This window comes from Phocoena sinus, chromosome 1 (assembly GCF_008692025.1).
Source record: "Phocoena sinus isolate mPhoSin1 chromosome 1, mPhoSin1.pri, whole genome shotgun sequence".
NCBI lineage: Eukaryota > Metazoa > Chordata > Mammalia > Artiodactyla > Phocoenidae > Phocoena > Phocoena sinus.
The window spans coordinates 185,577,200-185,593,734 of record NC_045763.1 but is presented as its reverse complement, the minus strand read 5'-3'; the positions used below and the strand labels follow the sequence as shown (position 1 = coordinate 185,593,734).

Below are 16,535 nucleotides of genomic sequence, written 5' to 3'. Positions count from 1 at the left end.
AATTATGAAACAGAAATCATTATTCAAGTTTTCCAGTCATACTTTAAAACTGCTTTATTTTGCAAGATAGAAAATAAAACCCCCTACTGCTTCCTGGATTCCTGGTAAAGGCTGTGGGGAGAAACCCGAGGTCCGGATTCGGGGAGCAGCCCCACTGGAGGGAGGCGGTGCTTCAGCACCTCGGAGAGCAGCCCCGGCCGGCCCGCGGCCCGCCCCTCCCCGCACTTCCCCAGACCCGCGGGCCCTCTGAGCCCGGCCTCCTGGCGCAGGCTCAGCCCTCTCAGGACTGCGCCTGAGGGCCGGGCCTTCCTACCCCACCGGGGTCTGATGAGGACCCTCCCATCCTTCGTGTGAGCCACAGTTCCAAGGGTCAAAGCCGTCAGATCTCAGCAGAGCCCAGATGAGGGCCCCGTGGTGTGCGCCTGGCTGCTGTCCCTGTCACAGGCTGTCCCTGCTGGGGTGGCAGAAAGGGGAGGGCACCGAAGCATGCAACTTAACGTGGGTTTACAACGCGGGGTGCGGCAGCGGGGCCGGGCCCCGACCCAGCTTTCTATCCTCGAGGGGTCGGGGCTGCCCGAGCGCCGCTGACCCCGTCTCCCTGTGGGCAGTGCCCCCCTGGGCGCTGGGCGCCATCGCGGTGCTCCTGGGCCTTCTGCTCCTCACCTGCTGCTTCTGCATCTGCAAGAAGTGCTGCTGGAAGAAGAAGAAGAACAAGAAGGAGAAGGGCAAGGGCGCCAAGAACGCCATGAACATGAAGGACATGAAGGGTGGCCAGGTAGGCGGGGCCGGGTGACCAGAGGCCCCTCGATGCTCTCCAGGTGGGAAGAGCTCGCTCAGGTCAGCAGGGACTGTCCTTGACTGACCCGAAAGGAGGCCGTTGGGACAAAATGCTGGGAAGAGAGACCCCCGCCCACCGGGAAGCCACCATCGTGTGACCCGGTTTCCTGCCGGCAGGGCTGCTGGACCATGTCCTCATTGTGGGGCCCTGTGGGTCCGTCTCTCGTCCACAAAGACGTGGCTCTTCTCCCCATCTTTCAGGGAGCAGCCTGGAAGACGCCCTGATGTACCTGTGTCTCCTTTTAAGTTTGCAGAGGCCCCGGGCACCTCACTTTCCCCATGTTTGTTCTGGGAGGAATTTCTTGCTCAAGGAATCAGTGTGGAGGGAGGAAGGAGGGCTGATCTCAGGAGGTCAGCCAGGGGCCGTGGCCTTTGAGTCTGCGTGTGCACATGTGTGAGAGCGTGTGTGAGCACGCACGTGGACGTGCGTGTGCGTGTGAGCCTGTGGGGGCCCCGGCCCTGCCATGCGGCTGGTCTGAGCTGCAGGATTTTCTTACCACTCTCTCCCTTCTCCTCCCACCTGTGGACTCGCCTGGCCTGGACGCCCGGCCTGCACGCCTGGTACGTGCTGCCCACGTGGTGGCCTGAGCTGGGGGCGGGGTGGGGGGTCACAGGGAGGCTCCGCCACTCAAGAAGCCGCGTGGCATCTGGGCCGTGCTGGCCCCGCAGGGACAGGGCCGGGCTGGGGGCTGAGGGGAAGCAGGGCCCGACGGAGCCCCTCCAGCTCTGGGTTGGGGTCTGCACGGGGGCAGGCTCCCCGCCTTTTCTCCCTTGACCCTCCCTCCCCTCCTCAGCCCCCCAGGACGACGATGATGCCGAGACGGGCCTGACGGAGGGCGAGGGCGAGGGCGAGGGCGAGGAGCCGGAGAACCTGGGGAAGCTGCAGTTCTCCCTGGACTATGACTTCCAGGCCAACCAGGTGCGCGGGGCGGCCCCCAGGGCTCCACGGGGCGGGCACCCCGGCTGTAGGGAAGAAGGGCTGTGCTCAGCCTGCCCGCCGTCCACGTGCCGCCCTCCTCGGGCAGACCAGTCACCTCGCGGCGACCGTCTCCCCCGTGTTACTCCCGATTCCCCGGGGAGGGAGATGGAGGCCGACTTCCTGTCCAGCACCCGCCCGCCCCCTCGGGGCTGACCCGGCGCCCACTCACTCCACAGCTCACCGTGGGCGTCCTGCAGGCAGCGGAGCTGCCCGCCCTGGACATGGGCGGCACCTCGGACCCTTACGTCAAGGTCTTCCTCCTTCCAGACAAGAAGAAGAAATATGAGACCAAAGTCCATCGGAAGACGCTGAACCCCGCCTTCAACGAGACTTTCACCTTCAAGGTGACAGGCTGGCCCGCTGCGGACCTTCCCCTGGTCCTGGGCTGTGGCTGAGGCCCAGAACCAGCTCGGCCCGGACCCGAGCCCGGGTGTCCGCAGACTTGGCAGGTGTCCTGCAGGGCCCCCAGAGGCCCCGAGCTGCCCTGACCCCTCCATCCTGCCTGTGCCCCGCAGGTGCCCTACCAGGAGCTGGGGGGCAAGACCCTGGTGATGGCCATCTACGACTTTGACCGCTTCTCCAAGCACGACATCATCGGGGAGGTAAAGGTGCCCATGAACACCGTGGACCTGGGGCAGCCCATCGAGGAGTGGAGGGACCTGCAGGGCGGAGAGAAGGAGGAGGTGAGAGCGGGAGAGCTTGGCGGGTCCGCCCCACGCCCCCGGCTCTGTGTCTGCAGACGAGGGGGCACCTCAGGGGGACAGGACGCGTCACTCGTGTTTCTCCCGTGGCTCTGGGCCCACTTAGGGCCGGTGACCCACCTGGGGACCACATTCACCCACAGGGAGAGCCCACATTGTTCTAGAGGATTCTCAGCAAGGGGGGGGCCTGTCTTCCTAGAAACTGCCACAGCACGCACTCACTCATTCGCCAAATATTTATTGAGCACCTACTGTGTACCAAAGCCCCCACTGTGTACCAAAGCCCCCATTTAGCCACCATCCCTTCCAAGCACCAGCCGGGCGTGTTGGCCGAGTCCGCGCACGTGAGGTGTGCCCTTCCTCACCTCGGGGCTCAGGTCGCCCGGAGGAAGGGTCAGCACCCTGACCGGGCTGTGGGCGAGGCGGCCAGCCTGGGTCCCGAGGCCCGCCTCTGAGAAGCCTCGACTGTGCCATGGCGCCGGCCGAGCTCTCGGGCCCGGGAGCCCCCTCTTGCTAGTCACGAGGTCCTTGCCCTGTGACGCTAACACAAGGAAAGGGATGCCGAGGGCTTGGAGGACAGCAGCTCGCTCTGCAAGTGGGATGGCTGTGATCAGGAAGGGGGGCTCCCCACATCCCCCCTTCGTCCCCCTCCGCCGCCTGCCAGGCTGGGGAGGGGCCCCGGCAAACCCCACACCGCCAGCAGCCTGTCCTCGGCGCTGCAGTGTCCACCTGTCACGGCCAGGGCTGTGCCACCCCTGGCCTGAGGCCCCGAGGGGGTCAGCCGTGCTGGACACAGGCGCTGCTGCGCTGACCGCATCCCCTTCCCCCGACAGCCGGAGAAGCTGGGTGACATCTGCACCTCGTTGCGCTACGTGCCCACGGCTGGGAAGCTCACCGTCTGCATCCTGGAGGCCAAGAACCTCAAGAAGATGGACGTGGGGGGCCTTTCAGGTGTGTGCGTGGCTTCTGGCCGCCATCGCGGGGCACCTGCCAGCCGGTCGCGGCCCAGAGCCCTCGACCTGGATAGCAGGCGTCAGATGCGTGGGACACACAGGCTGTCTGAGCGGCTTTGGGTCCTCAGGGCAGGGCGGGGCGGGGAGCCCCGCTGAGAGCTGCCTTTCCGCTGCTCTCCCTGTGGGCCCTGGAGGGAAGGGGTCAGGGACGTCACCCCCAGGTGAGGCAGGGACAGGGAGGGCAGGCGGTGGGGGGGAGATGGGGGCGGCCCTGCCTTGGAAGGGGCTCTGGGCGGGGCTGGGGGGTGCGACTGCCCGGCCTCCTGAACTGCTCAGGTTCCCGCCAGCCCAGCTCTGTCCCTGAACCCCCGCGTGACCTCGGGCAGACAGGTGCCCTTCTCTGGGCCTCGTTACTAAGGTCAGAAGGATGGGATGGGGGGGGGTCGCTGCCGTGCCCCCCCTGCCCAGGACGGACACCACCAAGTGGCCCCCGGCTCCTCACCGAGCTCCAGGCGGCCACAGCCATGGCGGGGTCCCAGAGGCTTCACCTCTGGCCACCCTGGCCTGGAAGCTGGCGGGCCGGGTGCGTGCTCAGGGCCTCGCCCGCTGCCTCCGCGCAGACCCCTACGTGAAGATCCACCTGATGCAGAACGGCAAGAGGCTCAAGAAGAAGAAGACGACGGTGAAGAAGAAGACCCTGAACCCGTACTTCAACGAGTCCTTCAGCTTCGAGATCCCCTTCGAGCAGATCCAGGTGCTGGGCTGGCAGGGGTGGACGTGGGGCGGGTGACCTCCCTCACTGACTGCTACGGCCGGCCGGCCGGCCGGCCATGCCCGGCACTTCCCAGCCCGCCCCTTTTCTGGGAGGTGAGCGGGAGCTGCTCACAGACACCTCCTTTTGGCCTCGAGGTTGGCGGCAGGGCGCGTGTGTGGAGAGGGTGCAGCCGCTGAGGCGGTGGACGCCCACCTCCCCCTGCTGCCCCTCCACGCCCAGTCCAGGTCACTTCCTCCGGGAAGCCTGCCCTCACTCACCAGCCGGACGTCACTCCCTCTGAGGTCCCGAGGTGCCTCCTGCTGGCCTCTCGGGTGTGACCTTTGTCACCTCGCGAGGATGCGTCTGCCCTTCTGCTCCCAGGCGCTCAGCACGCTGCCGGGGGCCTGTGTTCAGTCGTTGGTAGAAGCGAAGGATGCGTCAGAGGCACGGGCCCCGGGCGCCTCTGTGTGCCCGCCCGCCCAGTTGGAGCTGGGGAGGGAGGGGCCGGCCGCCGGGTCCTTCTCCTGCCCACTGCCCCTCCCTCTGCCCCCTGCAGAAAGTCCAGGTGGTGGTCACCGTGCTGGATTACGACAAGCTGGGCAAGAACGAAGCCATTGGCAAGATCTTCGTGGGCAGCAGTGCCACGGGCACGGAGCTGCGGCACTGGTCTGACATGCTGGCCAACCCCCGCCGGCCCATCGCCCAGTGGCACTCACTCAAGCCCGAGGAGGAGGTGGACGCGCTGCTGGGCAAGAACAAGTAGGGGCCGCGGCCCGAGCCGCTGCTGCCTCAGCCGGGCAGCCCTCGAGGCATCCCTGCCCACCCGTGTGCGGCCGTGCCCTCGCTCCTCTGCCCTCGTCCTCTTTCTAAAGACCCCCTCCCTCCGACGGTGGCTGAGGAGGGCCCCTCGGAGGTGAGAGAAGCCTGGCCCGTCGTCGCCCCGGGAGCTTCCTCGCTGCATGCCCGCCACCCTCCTCCTCCAAAGCTCCGCCCAGCCCTCACCTCGAGGGAGGCTCTCTTGGCAGGAAGTGGTGGCATTTTCTGAGCGTTCCGGACCAACGGAATGGCAGCACCTGACTCCTGACGGAAGGCAACCAGCGGCCAGGGATCCGTGCGTGTGTGCGCATCCTCCGTGCTCGTGGAGGGCCGCAGACAGGGTGCCGTGTGGGAGCAGAGGGCTTAGAACCCTGCTCGGACTGGGGAGCTCCCACGCTGCGTGGGAGTGGCTGTTTGGGAGGCGAGACGGGGAGACTGGACTGTGCAGAGCCAGGACCAAAGCCCGCTGCCGGCGTGGACCTCCTCCTGCTGCCGGGGGCTTCCCGGGACACCACAGACCTGAGCTACAGGCTAGACTGGCTGGACTCGAACGGGGACTGTCCGTCCCGCGACCTCACCTTGCTGACGGGTGATGTCAAACCGCAAAGAAACAGAAGACCCGCTTCCCGGAAAGGCCCAAATGAAACTGCCGGGCCTTTGCCCTTGCGGTGGGAGACCCAGACGCCGGCTCCCTTTCTAGGACGGGAGCCAGCAGTCACTGGCATCTCTCACCCTCCCGCCTGTGCTCCTCCCTTAATCAAAGTGGAGCAGCGCTGTCTGAAGACACGGTATCCGTTCAGAGCCAGAGGGCTTGAAAAGGAAGGTTTACAGGTTCTTAGTTCCCCTGAGGCCCAGGTAAGGAGGGGAGGGTAGTGGACAGCTGGCTGAGCTTTCCCAGGGGCCCTGCGGGGAGGCCCCGCCTAGCATTCCTGAGGGACTTGCTGTGAATCCCGAGGGGCAGGGCAGCCATTCCGAGGGGTGGCGGAGGACACGGGCCGGGTTCTGCCCCGCGGTCACTGTCCTCGTTCCCCGCGCACCTCGTGTCCCCAGCATCGATAAAAAGCCATATATACGTTAGTCCAGTGTGCGCCGAGTCTCCTTCCAAACCTGCAGCCTGGGCGAGAGCATCCGGCCCCCGGCCCCCCTCAGCCGCCCTCGTCTCTGCGGCTGCAGGCCCTGGCCCTCTCCTCGGCGCAGAACACTCAAGGCTTCCCAGACCCGGAGCTGCGCCTCTTTCCCAGCACACGTGGCGGCACCTCCCACCCCGTCTAGCCACCCTGGCGTCCGCGGGCACCTGAGGCAGAGGGACGTCTCTTTCACTGTCAGAAAGGAGCAGGCGTGTGTTCCTGCCCGGCTGCGTTTCCCGGCTGGGCAGGTGGTGAGAAGCCGTCTCCTCCGGGAGCAGCAGCTGGGCAGTGGGGCTCAGGCTTGCTCGTGGCCCTCGGTCCTCAGGAAGTCATTCTTCACTTGATGCCGAGAAGCTGGGACCTGACGAAGACTGTGGGCTGGTCCTAGGGCCCGGGCTGTAGGACAAGAGTGAGGCTTCAGGCCCCGGGGGACCACAGGGGGCTGTCCCGGCCTGGATGCCCCCCTGCAGAGCTATGGGATCTGGTGCTTCCTCGGGGCCCCCTCTCCCCCAGCCTCCCCCGGGGCCCCCAGAGCTGACTTCTCACCCTCCACCTTCACTCTCGCGCCCCTTCCCGACCACCTTCCACCATCTGGGATTCTCGCCCACCCTCCTGAGCCCAGGACTCGCCTCTCTCCCGGCGGGAAGGGGAGAGGCTCCGCAGCACGTCTGCTGCCCTGGGGGTCCTGGGCCCGGAGACGCGGCTGGATTACGGCTCTGGGCCCACCTCGAGTGGGTAGCCTCAGGGGCAGGGAGGTTGAGTGTGGGCACCAGTGCGGAGCCGAGGGGACGCGGGAGGGGAGCAGTGCTCTCCTGGGTTCTGGCCGGTCCTGGCTGGGCCCCTGCCTCAGAGGAGCCGTCTGAGCAGAAGGCATCTACCGGGCCCACAAACTAGGTGGGGAAACAACACTGGTCCTAAGTGTCCTGCACCTGAGGGTCCTTACCCAGTCCACAGAGCACCTTCACTGCCACCAGGCTTGTTTCTGGGGTGTCGGGATCCTGTCCTGAGTGGGACAGAATTAAGGTTGGCTACGAGGGGTTCTGGAGGCCTCCAGGCTGTGCGTTTTCACTCCCAAAGTCTACTGCAGAGAGGAAAGTAGAAGAGGCGATTTTTACAAAGGGACTGAAACCATGAAAAATGAAACCCAGTGCCACCCAGAAAATGGAGGTGAGGCCAGAAAGCTCTGTTTCCTCCTTTCTCCTTGAATAATCATTCCAGAGTGGAACCAACTCTGCCAGGGCTCTGGGCACATTTCCGGATTTTGGCCGCGCAAGCTGAGGGCTGGGGGAAGCTGGGGGAATCCCCCTATGATGGGCGACCGGTGCCGGGCCGGATGGGAAGTGACGTTCCGGGTCGCTCGGCTGGGGGAAGGGACAGCAGGGATTCACGCAGCCTCAGGCCTGGTCTTTTTACTTCCCAGGAACCATGTGTAGCTTGTGCTTCTAGAATCGGTTTGACATGGTCTTGCTGGCCCAGGGCTTCAGTGAGGGGTGGGGGTGGGGTCGCTGCAGCTGCCCCGCCAGCCCTGCAGTGGGAGGTGGTGGGTGAGCGAACGGGCGGCGGCGGGGGGGCGCCCCTGGGGTTGGGGAGGGAGGGCGTCCGGCCCACCACGTGTCTGGCTTCTGTTTCCCCCAGCCCCACAGAGAGGCTGTCCCTGGGTCTCCCTCCACTCCATCCCCCTTCCTGCCTCAGAGCCCTGGTTCTGCCCTGGGTGGTGGCAGACAGGGGAGGGTCCCCAGGCCTGATCGTGGTGACCCTCAGCCCCCCAACATGGTTGCCAGATTTGGCAAATAAAAATGCAGGGCACCAAGTTAAATTTGAATTTCAGCTAAACAACCAATAATTTCAAAGTGTAAGTCCCTCCTAGGCGCTGTTTGGGACTCACCCGAAACTCAGGCTGCCCCGCCGTCCATGCTCTGTCTGGCAGGCCAGTCCTGCGACCACTTCTGCCTCGCCCTCACCCCTAGCCTCAGGGGGCAGGGACAGGTCACCAGGATTCTACCCATTCTTTGAGCTGCAATATTGGGAAGGGGGACACTGTGACTTGAAGACACAAGAATATATCTTTTAAGCGACAACAAAACGAGAACCTTCTGAAGCCATTTGAGCCTCACGGAGAGGGTGGTCACCTGTGAACACGACCCCAGTCTCGTCCCACCAAGACGCATGTCTCAACTCTGTAAATAACCGCATGGCAATGCTGAGTGCCCCCAGCCCCGTTTTACACAACTTGAGCTGCTCCTTCGACTTTGTGTGTAAAGTCCTTCCCCTCGCCCTCCCGGCCCCCCTGCCCTGCCACGCGCCGGGGGGAGTTGGCCTCTGGCCCTGGTCTGACCAGGGGACCGTGGGCAGAGCTGACCCTCGGCGCCCTGCGTCCAGCCCTGTGTCCTGTGTGTGTGTGTGTGTGGTGTGCCCCCTCCTCCCACTCTCTGAATTCACTGAAAAGCCATCCTCCCAGGGCTCCCCTCAGGACACTCGTGAAGGGCTCACCCATCGTCACGTCTGCTCCCAGCCCCACGTTGCGAGGACGGATGGTGTCCAGGTCTCCCAGTGGGGCCCCAGCAGATGCCCCCGCTGGCCCGGCTCCCTCACCTGGTGTTGCAGTCTGACTCCACGTAGTGGGGGGTGGATGGGCCACGGGGGTACCCCGTGCAGGCGACGAGGGTTCTCAGGAGCTGTTGGTGGCCGAGTCTGTGGTCAGGTCCCTGATGCCGCCCAGCTGGACAACCAGCCCTGCTCACGTGACACTGGGGGCTTGGGGGGCCGAGGGTGGCAGTGGGGAGGGACCCCGGGGGCTGGAGAGCACGGTAGGCCAAGCTCCCCCGCATGCTCTCTCCTGCGGCTGGGCGGCTCTGGCTCGAGGGACCCTCACCGGTGCCCCAGCCCAGCCCCGGCCAGGTGTCCCATGGGAGGGCGGGAGGTGGAAGGGGGCCGGGGGACCCCAGGTCCCGAGCCATCTCGCTGAACCAGGAGGGACAGGAGCCGCAGGCCCCGGTGCAGAGGAACGCCACGCACGGGAGCGACCCCTCCGGCCAGCCCTGATGGGAGGAGGGGGAAATGCAGGGGGTCTGACAGGAGCACCGACGAGGCCGCAGGTGGGCAGGTGGGCCCTGTGCGCTACGAGCCAGGCCCCTTGTGCTGGGGGGGTGGCGGGAGCCGGGGGCGCGTAGGGCCCCCCTCAGCCATCGGGACCCTAGGACCCCTTCCGAGAAGCCAGATGTTCTGCCCTGGCGCCTCCTCTGCGAGGGCGGGATCCGCTGCTTCTGAAATCCTGGGGTCTGAAGACTGCAAGAGCATGGTGGGCAGGCCCCAGGCCCCCTGGCACGCGCAGCCCCACCAGGACCCCTGCCTTCGCCGTCCCAGGAAGGACCCACGTCCAGCACCCCCCCCGCCCCCAGCCCCGTGGACTCTGTTCTTGTCTCATTTCTTGTCAACATGTTCTTTTGTAATAAGCGGCATTTCCTTATTAAAGGAATGAGCTGAAAGCACGCTGGGGGCGGTCTCTGGTTGTTCCTGCTGGGCTGGGGAGCAGGAGCCGCTCCCAGGGTCAGCGCGGGGGGTGAGGCTGGGGACACGGCTCTTCCCTCAGGGGCTGGAGGAACCAGAAGGCCAGGCCAGGTCCAGCTGGGCGGTGGGCGCGTGGGCCCTCAGGGCAGCTGCTGGGGCGAGGCCTCCCGGGGGCTGGGGTGGACTAGACCCCCGGCTCCCCGCTGCCAGCAGAGCCGGGCTCGGGGCGCGGCCACCATCTGGCCCTGGGGTGGGGTCAGAGGAGGGACGGTTCCTACAAGCCCTCGGTTAGCTCACCGCAGCCGACTTCTTCAGACGTCTGTGACTCCTGAGGCCGAGGACGGGGCTTCAGGATTTTCTGGAAAGAGACGGTAGGGCAGCACCGCCCCCAGACCTGGAAGGGTGACCCGTCCTCACTGCGATCTGGGGGCCATCTCCTCAGGGAGGCCCCCGCAGCCCCTCTGCCACAGGTGGAGGGGGGCATCCGGCTCAGGGGCAAGCTCCAGGGACGAGAAGGCAGAGCCTGTAAGGCTGGCCTGGCAGAGGCTGGGATTGAGGGGGGCAAGGCCAGCGCAGCACGAGGGCTGGGGAGTCTTCAGGAGGGAAGGGCCGGGCCTCACCGCCTCCAGGCGATGCCCAGTCTCCGCTGACTTCCCCGGGCCCAGCGGGCACCCAGAGGAGCCCTCACTCCAGACCTGATCCTTTGCCTCCGATTTGGGCCGCAGGCCAGCAGCTGGGTGGCCGCAGGGGAGAAGACGCCTCCCTCCCTCACCTCCGTGACCTGCAGCTCGGTGACGGGGCCTCCGCTGGGTGTGAATGGGGTCTGAGCAAACCAGACGGGGTGCACTAGGACGGACGGAGGGCCCGACCCTGGCCCCCCTGCCAGCGGCCGAGCACCTTAGCCTCCAGTGACCCCCACCAGCTGCCTTTAGAGTCTGGAGCCATGGAGTGGTTCCGGCTGCCCTGAACTGAGCGGTGGCCCTGCAGAGACAGTACTGCACGGAGCAGCGGGCAGAGACCCCGGGAACCCAAGGAAGCCACCTTCTCAGGGCCCCGGCCTCCCGGGGTGAGAGCACCAGTGCCCACCCCCGAGGCTGGGAGCCCCCCAGGCTCCTCCTTGGCCCCTGTGGCCATCCCTGGGACAGAGGCCCCCAGTGGCAAGGATGGTGACGTGAAACTACCACAGGCTGGCCCTATGTAAGGTTCTATAAACCCCATTTCCTAAACTGTGGACACAGTCACAAAGTTAAAACACAATTTACTTATTTATAAATACTGTTGCGTTTACAGGCATCATGTAGATGTGGATATTATTATTCCCAAACTTTCAAACACAGAATACTTAATAACACTATATAATAACCAGTAAAACAAAGTCATTCATCTCGGAGTTGAAAGGCCACTCAGAATTGCATAAAAATACATTCAGCTCACAAAGCGCATCTGGGTCCCTCCCTAAACCCCTATCCCCACCACGTGTATTTACAACGGAGCCGACTTAAAACGGTCCCTCTGGTGCTTTCTTGGAGGGGAAGTCAGGTGGGGGTAAGGTGAACAGAGACAAAATGCTACCCCTGGAATGGGGGTGTGGAGACCCCAGGGAGGGTCTCACAGCTCTTTCCACCGATCAAGACAGAGGCAGAGGGAACGGAGGGGGACGAGGGGGGACCACGGCGCTGCAGCCTGAGTCAGAGTCCCCCATGGCGGAACATGGGGACAGTCTCGCCCTCCCCCACCTGGGGGCCAGCCTGACAGCAGCCCCAGCCTTTCAGGGGTGCAAGGGAACCCCCACCCCTGCGGCCCACCTCCTGCTGTCTTGGCTTGAGCCCCTCGTATTTCCCTCCGAGCCCCCTCCCCAGAAGAGCGCGGTATGGAGAGAAGACGCAGGTCAGGCTCAGAGGCCAGCCTAGCACCCCACGTCCAGGACCTGCCCCCACCCCGAGTCCTGCTTCTGTGAGACCATCGAGGCTTCAACGAGGCCCCCGGGGCCCTGCCTTTCCTGAACCCGCTCCTGCAAGGCAACAGCAGATGAGCCACTGTCCCAGACGCACCGACACTGCCCGGTGCCCTCCTGAGGACTCACTCAGTCTCTAGCTGTGCAGACGAGGCCAGGCTGCCCATGGGCCCCGCCCAGGCTAGGGCCAAACCTCACCTTCGAGGGGAAAGTGGCACAGCCAGTCAGCTTTGCAACCAGAGGAGTCGGGGCTGATTCGTGGACAATCTCTCCTCTAAAGCACCACCAGCTCCAAGTGAGAAAAGCAAAAAATTAATGGGGAGGAAGATGAGAGTAGGCGGGAGGGTGAAAGGTGTGTTTATTTTGCAAAGACAGGAGCGGCGTGAGGTCACCTTAAAGGGCCACCCAGGAAAAGTTTACTGGGAGCATTAGGGGAAAATCTGGAGAAGTAACAGAAGAGGTCACTCTGGCAGATTCCCAGTCCGAAATGAACAGATTAACTGGAGAAGAAGCTCAGAGAGACGTCCTCTGGGGAATGGAGGGGGGAAGCAAAAGAGATGCGTTAACAGAGTAACACACTTGGATGAAACTGGGTGATGAGGTTGCATTTTGAAATCTCCATGTAGCAAACACGCGTGCGCACACAGGCTTAGAAGCAAGAGTGATCCCCAAAGCTCGAAACCTCCTAAGGCAGCATCAGGCCAACCCTCAGCCGTGTCTGTCTCTAGATGTACTTCCCAAGGAGGGGCTCCCAGGACCCCTCCTCAACCTGACGTCCGACCACGACCCTCACAGGAGGGGCTGCATCGCCTGCTACGCCGGTCCAGATTCTCCCGAGCCCACCTCACTCCCAAGCAGCTGTGACAATGACGGTTCCCGGGGCCGCAGTGAAGCTGATCTACTGCCCAATCTAATCAGAGCACAAGCGATCAATGGCCATCCTTGACACAGTCTACATACCCATCCGGGGGGGCCGAGCAAAGCTTCGGCTTGTTTGGAGGCTGAGGGATGCGGGCCCCAGACCCTGGCCCTCCCCCTCCTCCCCGGGGGCTGCTCGGTCCTGCAGCCTTTGGTGTAAACTCCCTGCAGCCCTGCTCAGGGGAGGGACCTCGGCTTGCGACAGCCCAGGTCCAGATCTGATGGCCCCACAAAACTAAAGGCTGGGGTTTCCTCGAGGAAGGCCCTCTGGTGCTTAAGGCAGAGCTGAGACTGAGTGGCCGGTGGGGGGAAACACAGCGGGTCTGCTGTCTGGACGCCAGGAGCCAGGCCCCTCCCGTGAGAACCACTCATCCAGAGGCCGTGTTTCCACCCCCGCGGGTTTGCACATTCTCACCAGGCCATCAGGAGGGACGGCCACTACCCTCCAGACTGAATTCACCTTCCCACCTTGACACACTCTTAAACCATCTGAATGAGAAGAAAAGAATTTTTGAAGTTAGAGCAAAAACTCTGAGTGAGAAATGTTCTGGTCTCAGGAATCAACAAATCATCACAGACTCTCAAGCCAAGAAGGGGTCCTGAGGACCACCGACCCAGCCCCCTTTCACAGACGGCCACACGGCTGGTCAGGACAGGCGCTGGCCCCGGGCCCCGATGCCCGGTCCTTTCAGCGGCCTCGTTCTGCCGCCACAGCTGCCTTCCTGCAAGGTCAGGAGACACACCCTCCGAGGTGCTGAAACCTGCCTTAAAACCCCGTAATGGGGACCACGCTCTGTACTTGTAACTGGGCCCCGACAGGGGCAGGACCACCTATGACCGCTGGCCGCCATGTCCAGAGTCAGGGGTGGTGCTGGAGGCCAGGACGCCAGCGCTCACCCAGCGGATGGAACCAGGGGCCCACTCCCTACTGGCCCAGCTGCTGAGTCCCCGAGGTTTTCCCTTCGGAGCCACACGGTGGCCTGGAAGCTGGGAAGCCCCTCTGTCTGTGCCCGTCTGGGTGGGAGAGGCCTGCTCCAGGGCCAGAAACCTGGAGACGGAGACGAGCGGCTCCCCTCCACGCTGGTAGCTCACACACACCTTGGTGGGGTCCACGGGCTTGGAAGTGGGATTCCAGCTGCCGTTTGCCCCGAGTGGCGCTAACATGCACACGATTTGCTCAGGGCAGGGAAGCAGAGGAGCTGACGCCCTGCAAGTGGGCCGAGGAGACAGGCCAGGGCTCGTCCTTCCTTCAGACCCTTCCAAGGCCCAACCTGGGGCCTCAGGCACGAGGGGGAGAAGCAGTGAGGCTTCAGCCAGAGACTCAGACTCTCAGAGGCTGGTTGTCACTCCCAGAGGTGCGACCTGTCCAGAAAACCGCTGGCCAAGGCCGACGAGGCCCTCCCCCCAGCGCTGACCACCCATCCAGGCACCGCGGTGACAGGGCGCAACCCCAGAGGTAGCGAGGGGGCCCCTGACCATCACCTCGCGGACCAGCACAGCCTGGAAAGAGACCAGATTCAGAGTCTGTCTCACAGACTTAGTTGCATAAGAGAGAGAGCGCCTGAGATCACGGGCTGGTCCACACCACGGGCTCTAGCCACAGAGCCTGGCTTCCTGAGTGGAGAGGCCTGACACAGAAGGGCTGGAGGGAGGCGCGGGACACAGCCCGACCGGGTTCCGAGAGCCGCCCGCGCCCCCGAAAGGCACAGACGGAGCGGAGGGCGTGCTGCGGCCCCTCTGCCTGGTCTGCCTGATGCAAGAGAGTCCAGGTGACGTCCTAATAATTCAGTTTCCTTTTCCAGTCCTGGCCCAGCACCCAGGGTGTGCCGGAGAGTCAGGGTCAAGGCCAAGGCCTCGTGCCCGCTCCCCTCCCCCAGAACAAAGGAAACGCTACAGTGGAAGATATGAAACTTCGCTCTCAGCATCCCCCCACGCAACCCACCCCCGGCCCCGACAACACAAATCACCCGTGCCCAGGCGTCGCTCCTCGCAGGAAATGGCCGGACATGGAAGATTTTGCACACTCTGAGAAAGGGGTTTTGCCCCACGAGACAAATCTCCTATCCCGAACTGGGACCTTGATCATGGCTCTGGGTTAAAGAGCATGTGACGTTTCTGAGGGCCATGGAAGGGGCTGGAAAGAAAGAGAAACTAGACAGAGGTAGCGTATGTTGAGAACGGACCGCTACACACTAAATGTCTCCGGCAACCCCAAAGCGACCTGCACACTCAAACCAGCCGAGGGATAAAGCGCCTACAAAAAGCAAACACTTAAGTGTTAATGCTGGGGCATCATCAAGAACTCATGACCTAATTCTGTGCTGAACCAAGGGAGCCACCTGTCCAGGTTTTCGTCCAGAGGAGGATAGCCAAGACGGGTCAGGTGGGAAAAGCAGGGCGCGTGGGGACCGACTTCCAGGCCCAGGGGAGCGTCAGCACCTTGGGGGTCCCCAGCCGCAGGTACGGCAGGGCTGTCACGTTACAGGGGGACCCTCAGGAAGACCTCAACTCTCATCCAAGCCGCCCAGCTTTCGAGCGATCAAGGCGCAGCCGCCAGAGGCTCCCTGACAGCGGGGTGGGGTCCCTGGGACACAGCCTTGGCCACCGGGTCTCGCCACTCCGAGTCCAGACTCGTTCCTCCTGCTGGCTTCCGAACAAACAATCGTCTCTCCCCTGGACACGCCCCAGATGCCATCAAGCCCACCACGCTCACAGCACAAGGCATGAAGGGGGGGGCCTCAGACGCCCCCACGCCTCCTCACAGCGGCATCACTTCTCTTCAGGAGAGGAGACCAGGTCAAAGGGAGGTGGGGCAGGCGGGTGTTCTAGCAGAGAAACGCTGCGTGGGGAGGACGGTGGGGAGCTGAGCCCGGCCTGGCCGGGGAGAGGCCGGCGGTGCCACTGCCCGGGCACACCGCTGGGGTCGGTGCTCTGTCCCAGCGCCCACCTCCCGGGGTACGCGCCGCGGGGCGGACGGAGGAAGGAAAGTAAAAGGGCAGAAAGAGAAGAGGCAAGCCCGGTCACCTGAGCCCTGGGGAGAGGGCCAGACACGGAGGGAACGGGCGTTAAGACCAGTCAGGTGCCACTGGGTTGCTGGTAGAAAAAATTCCACCACCACCGGCGGGAGTTAGAGAAAAGTCAGTTCCTGAGAGGCAAGGACAAGCAGGGGCCCCGACGTGGAGTCACTGTCAACTTGGATCTAGTGGCGGCAGCTCCAGAGACCTCCCCACGTGTGTCCCACATCAGAGCGCATGGCGGTGGCAGCAGGGCTGGGGCCTGGACCAAGTGCTACGTGGACCAGTGGCCCGGCAACCGGAGGCCGGGTCCACGGCTGGCCTGGCGACCCCCAGGCCTCCACCAGATGGCTCTATCGGTTGAGGGATCGCAGTCGTGCTTCGATGGAAACTGTCTGAACCCCAGCGGCGGGGGCCGGAGGAGGGGACACGGAGGGTGCAGAGGTGGCAACTGGATGACGGCCAGAGAAAGGTCCTCGTGGCTCCTCTTGGCCGGTGGGCGCCGGCGGGGGAGAGGCGGGGCCAGCGCCGTCCCGGGAAGCCAGCGCCTGGCCTACTTGGACAGCTTGCTGATGACCCTGATGAGGGCGCCATTCTCGTCCTTCAGCCTCTGGTTGTCGGATTTCAGTTCTGTCAGGACCTGCGGGCGGGAGGGAAAGGCGAGTCAGTCCGGCTGGTGACGGGGACCAAGTGCCCTTCTTCCTGCTCACGGGCTGGTGACGGTACCGCGCGGGGCCACAGGCCCTCCGCGCACACGGCAGGAACAGCCCCTTCCCCGCGCACCACCCTCTCCTTCTCCTGAACCAGTAACTATTCCAGGGTTTCCTCCCCGGACCTCACCTCTGGTTCAGAGAAACCAGGGCAGCGCCATGTGTGCTGGGGACACAGGGAAGGGTCAGAAGAGGTGATGGGGTGAAGGGAAGGAAGGCGGGAACGCGTGGTGGGGGGCACAGCTCGGCTTTCCCGTCACACCCC

General features: G+C 64.0%; 2 protein-coding genes across 13 annotated transcripts in view; one reads left to right on the top strand and one right to left on the bottom strand.

Annotated features, from left to right (window-relative positions):
• The window catches only part of SYT2 (synaptotagmin 2), a 34,850-nt gene extending 29,618 nt beyond the window's left edge, over positions 1-5,232 (top strand). Inside the window, exons 3-9 of the mRNA XM_032653919.1 lie at positions 609-775; positions 1,640-1,756; positions 1,993-2,160; positions 2,332-2,499; positions 3,351-3,468; positions 4,091-4,224; positions 4,781-5,232. Of these exons, the coding sequence (XP_032509810.1) occupies positions 609-775; positions 1,640-1,756; positions 1,993-2,160; positions 2,332-2,499; positions 3,351-3,468; positions 4,091-4,224; positions 4,781-4,987 (1,079 nt within the window). The 3' untranslated portion in view covers positions 4,988-5,232. The remainder of the gene's footprint in view (positions 1-608; positions 776-1,639; positions 1,757-1,992; positions 2,161-2,331; positions 2,500-3,350; positions 3,469-4,090; positions 4,225-4,780) is intronic.
• The window catches only part of PPP1R12B (protein phosphatase 1 regulatory subunit 12B), a 214,414-nt gene continuing 197,918 nt past the window's right edge, over positions 40-16,535 (bottom strand). For 7 of the 12 annotated variants that reach the window (XM_032653803.1, XM_032653809.1, XM_032653810.1 and 4 more), the window contains 10 exons: positions 8,053-16,200; positions 7,111-7,248; positions 5,227-6,563; positions 4,503-4,628; positions 3,973-4,110; positions 3,413-3,658; positions 2,883-3,106; positions 2,341-2,475; positions 1,998-2,076; positions 40-1,800 (listed from right to left, as the gene is read on the bottom strand). In XM_032653803.1, coding sequence (XP_032509694.1) covers positions 16,114-16,200 — 87 coding nt within the window. In that variant the 3' untranslated portion in view covers positions 40-1,800; positions 1,998-2,076; positions 2,341-2,475; ... (5 more) ...; positions 7,111-7,248; positions 8,053-16,113. Of the gene's footprint in view, positions 1,801-1,997; positions 2,077-2,340; positions 2,476-2,882; positions 3,107-3,412; positions 3,659-3,972; positions 4,233-4,502; positions 4,629-5,226; positions 6,564-7,110; positions 7,249-8,052; positions 16,201-16,535 lie in introns of all 12 variants that reach the window. The other 5 variants (XM_032653805.1, XM_032653806.1, XM_032653804.1 and 2 more) reach the window with 5 other exon arrangements.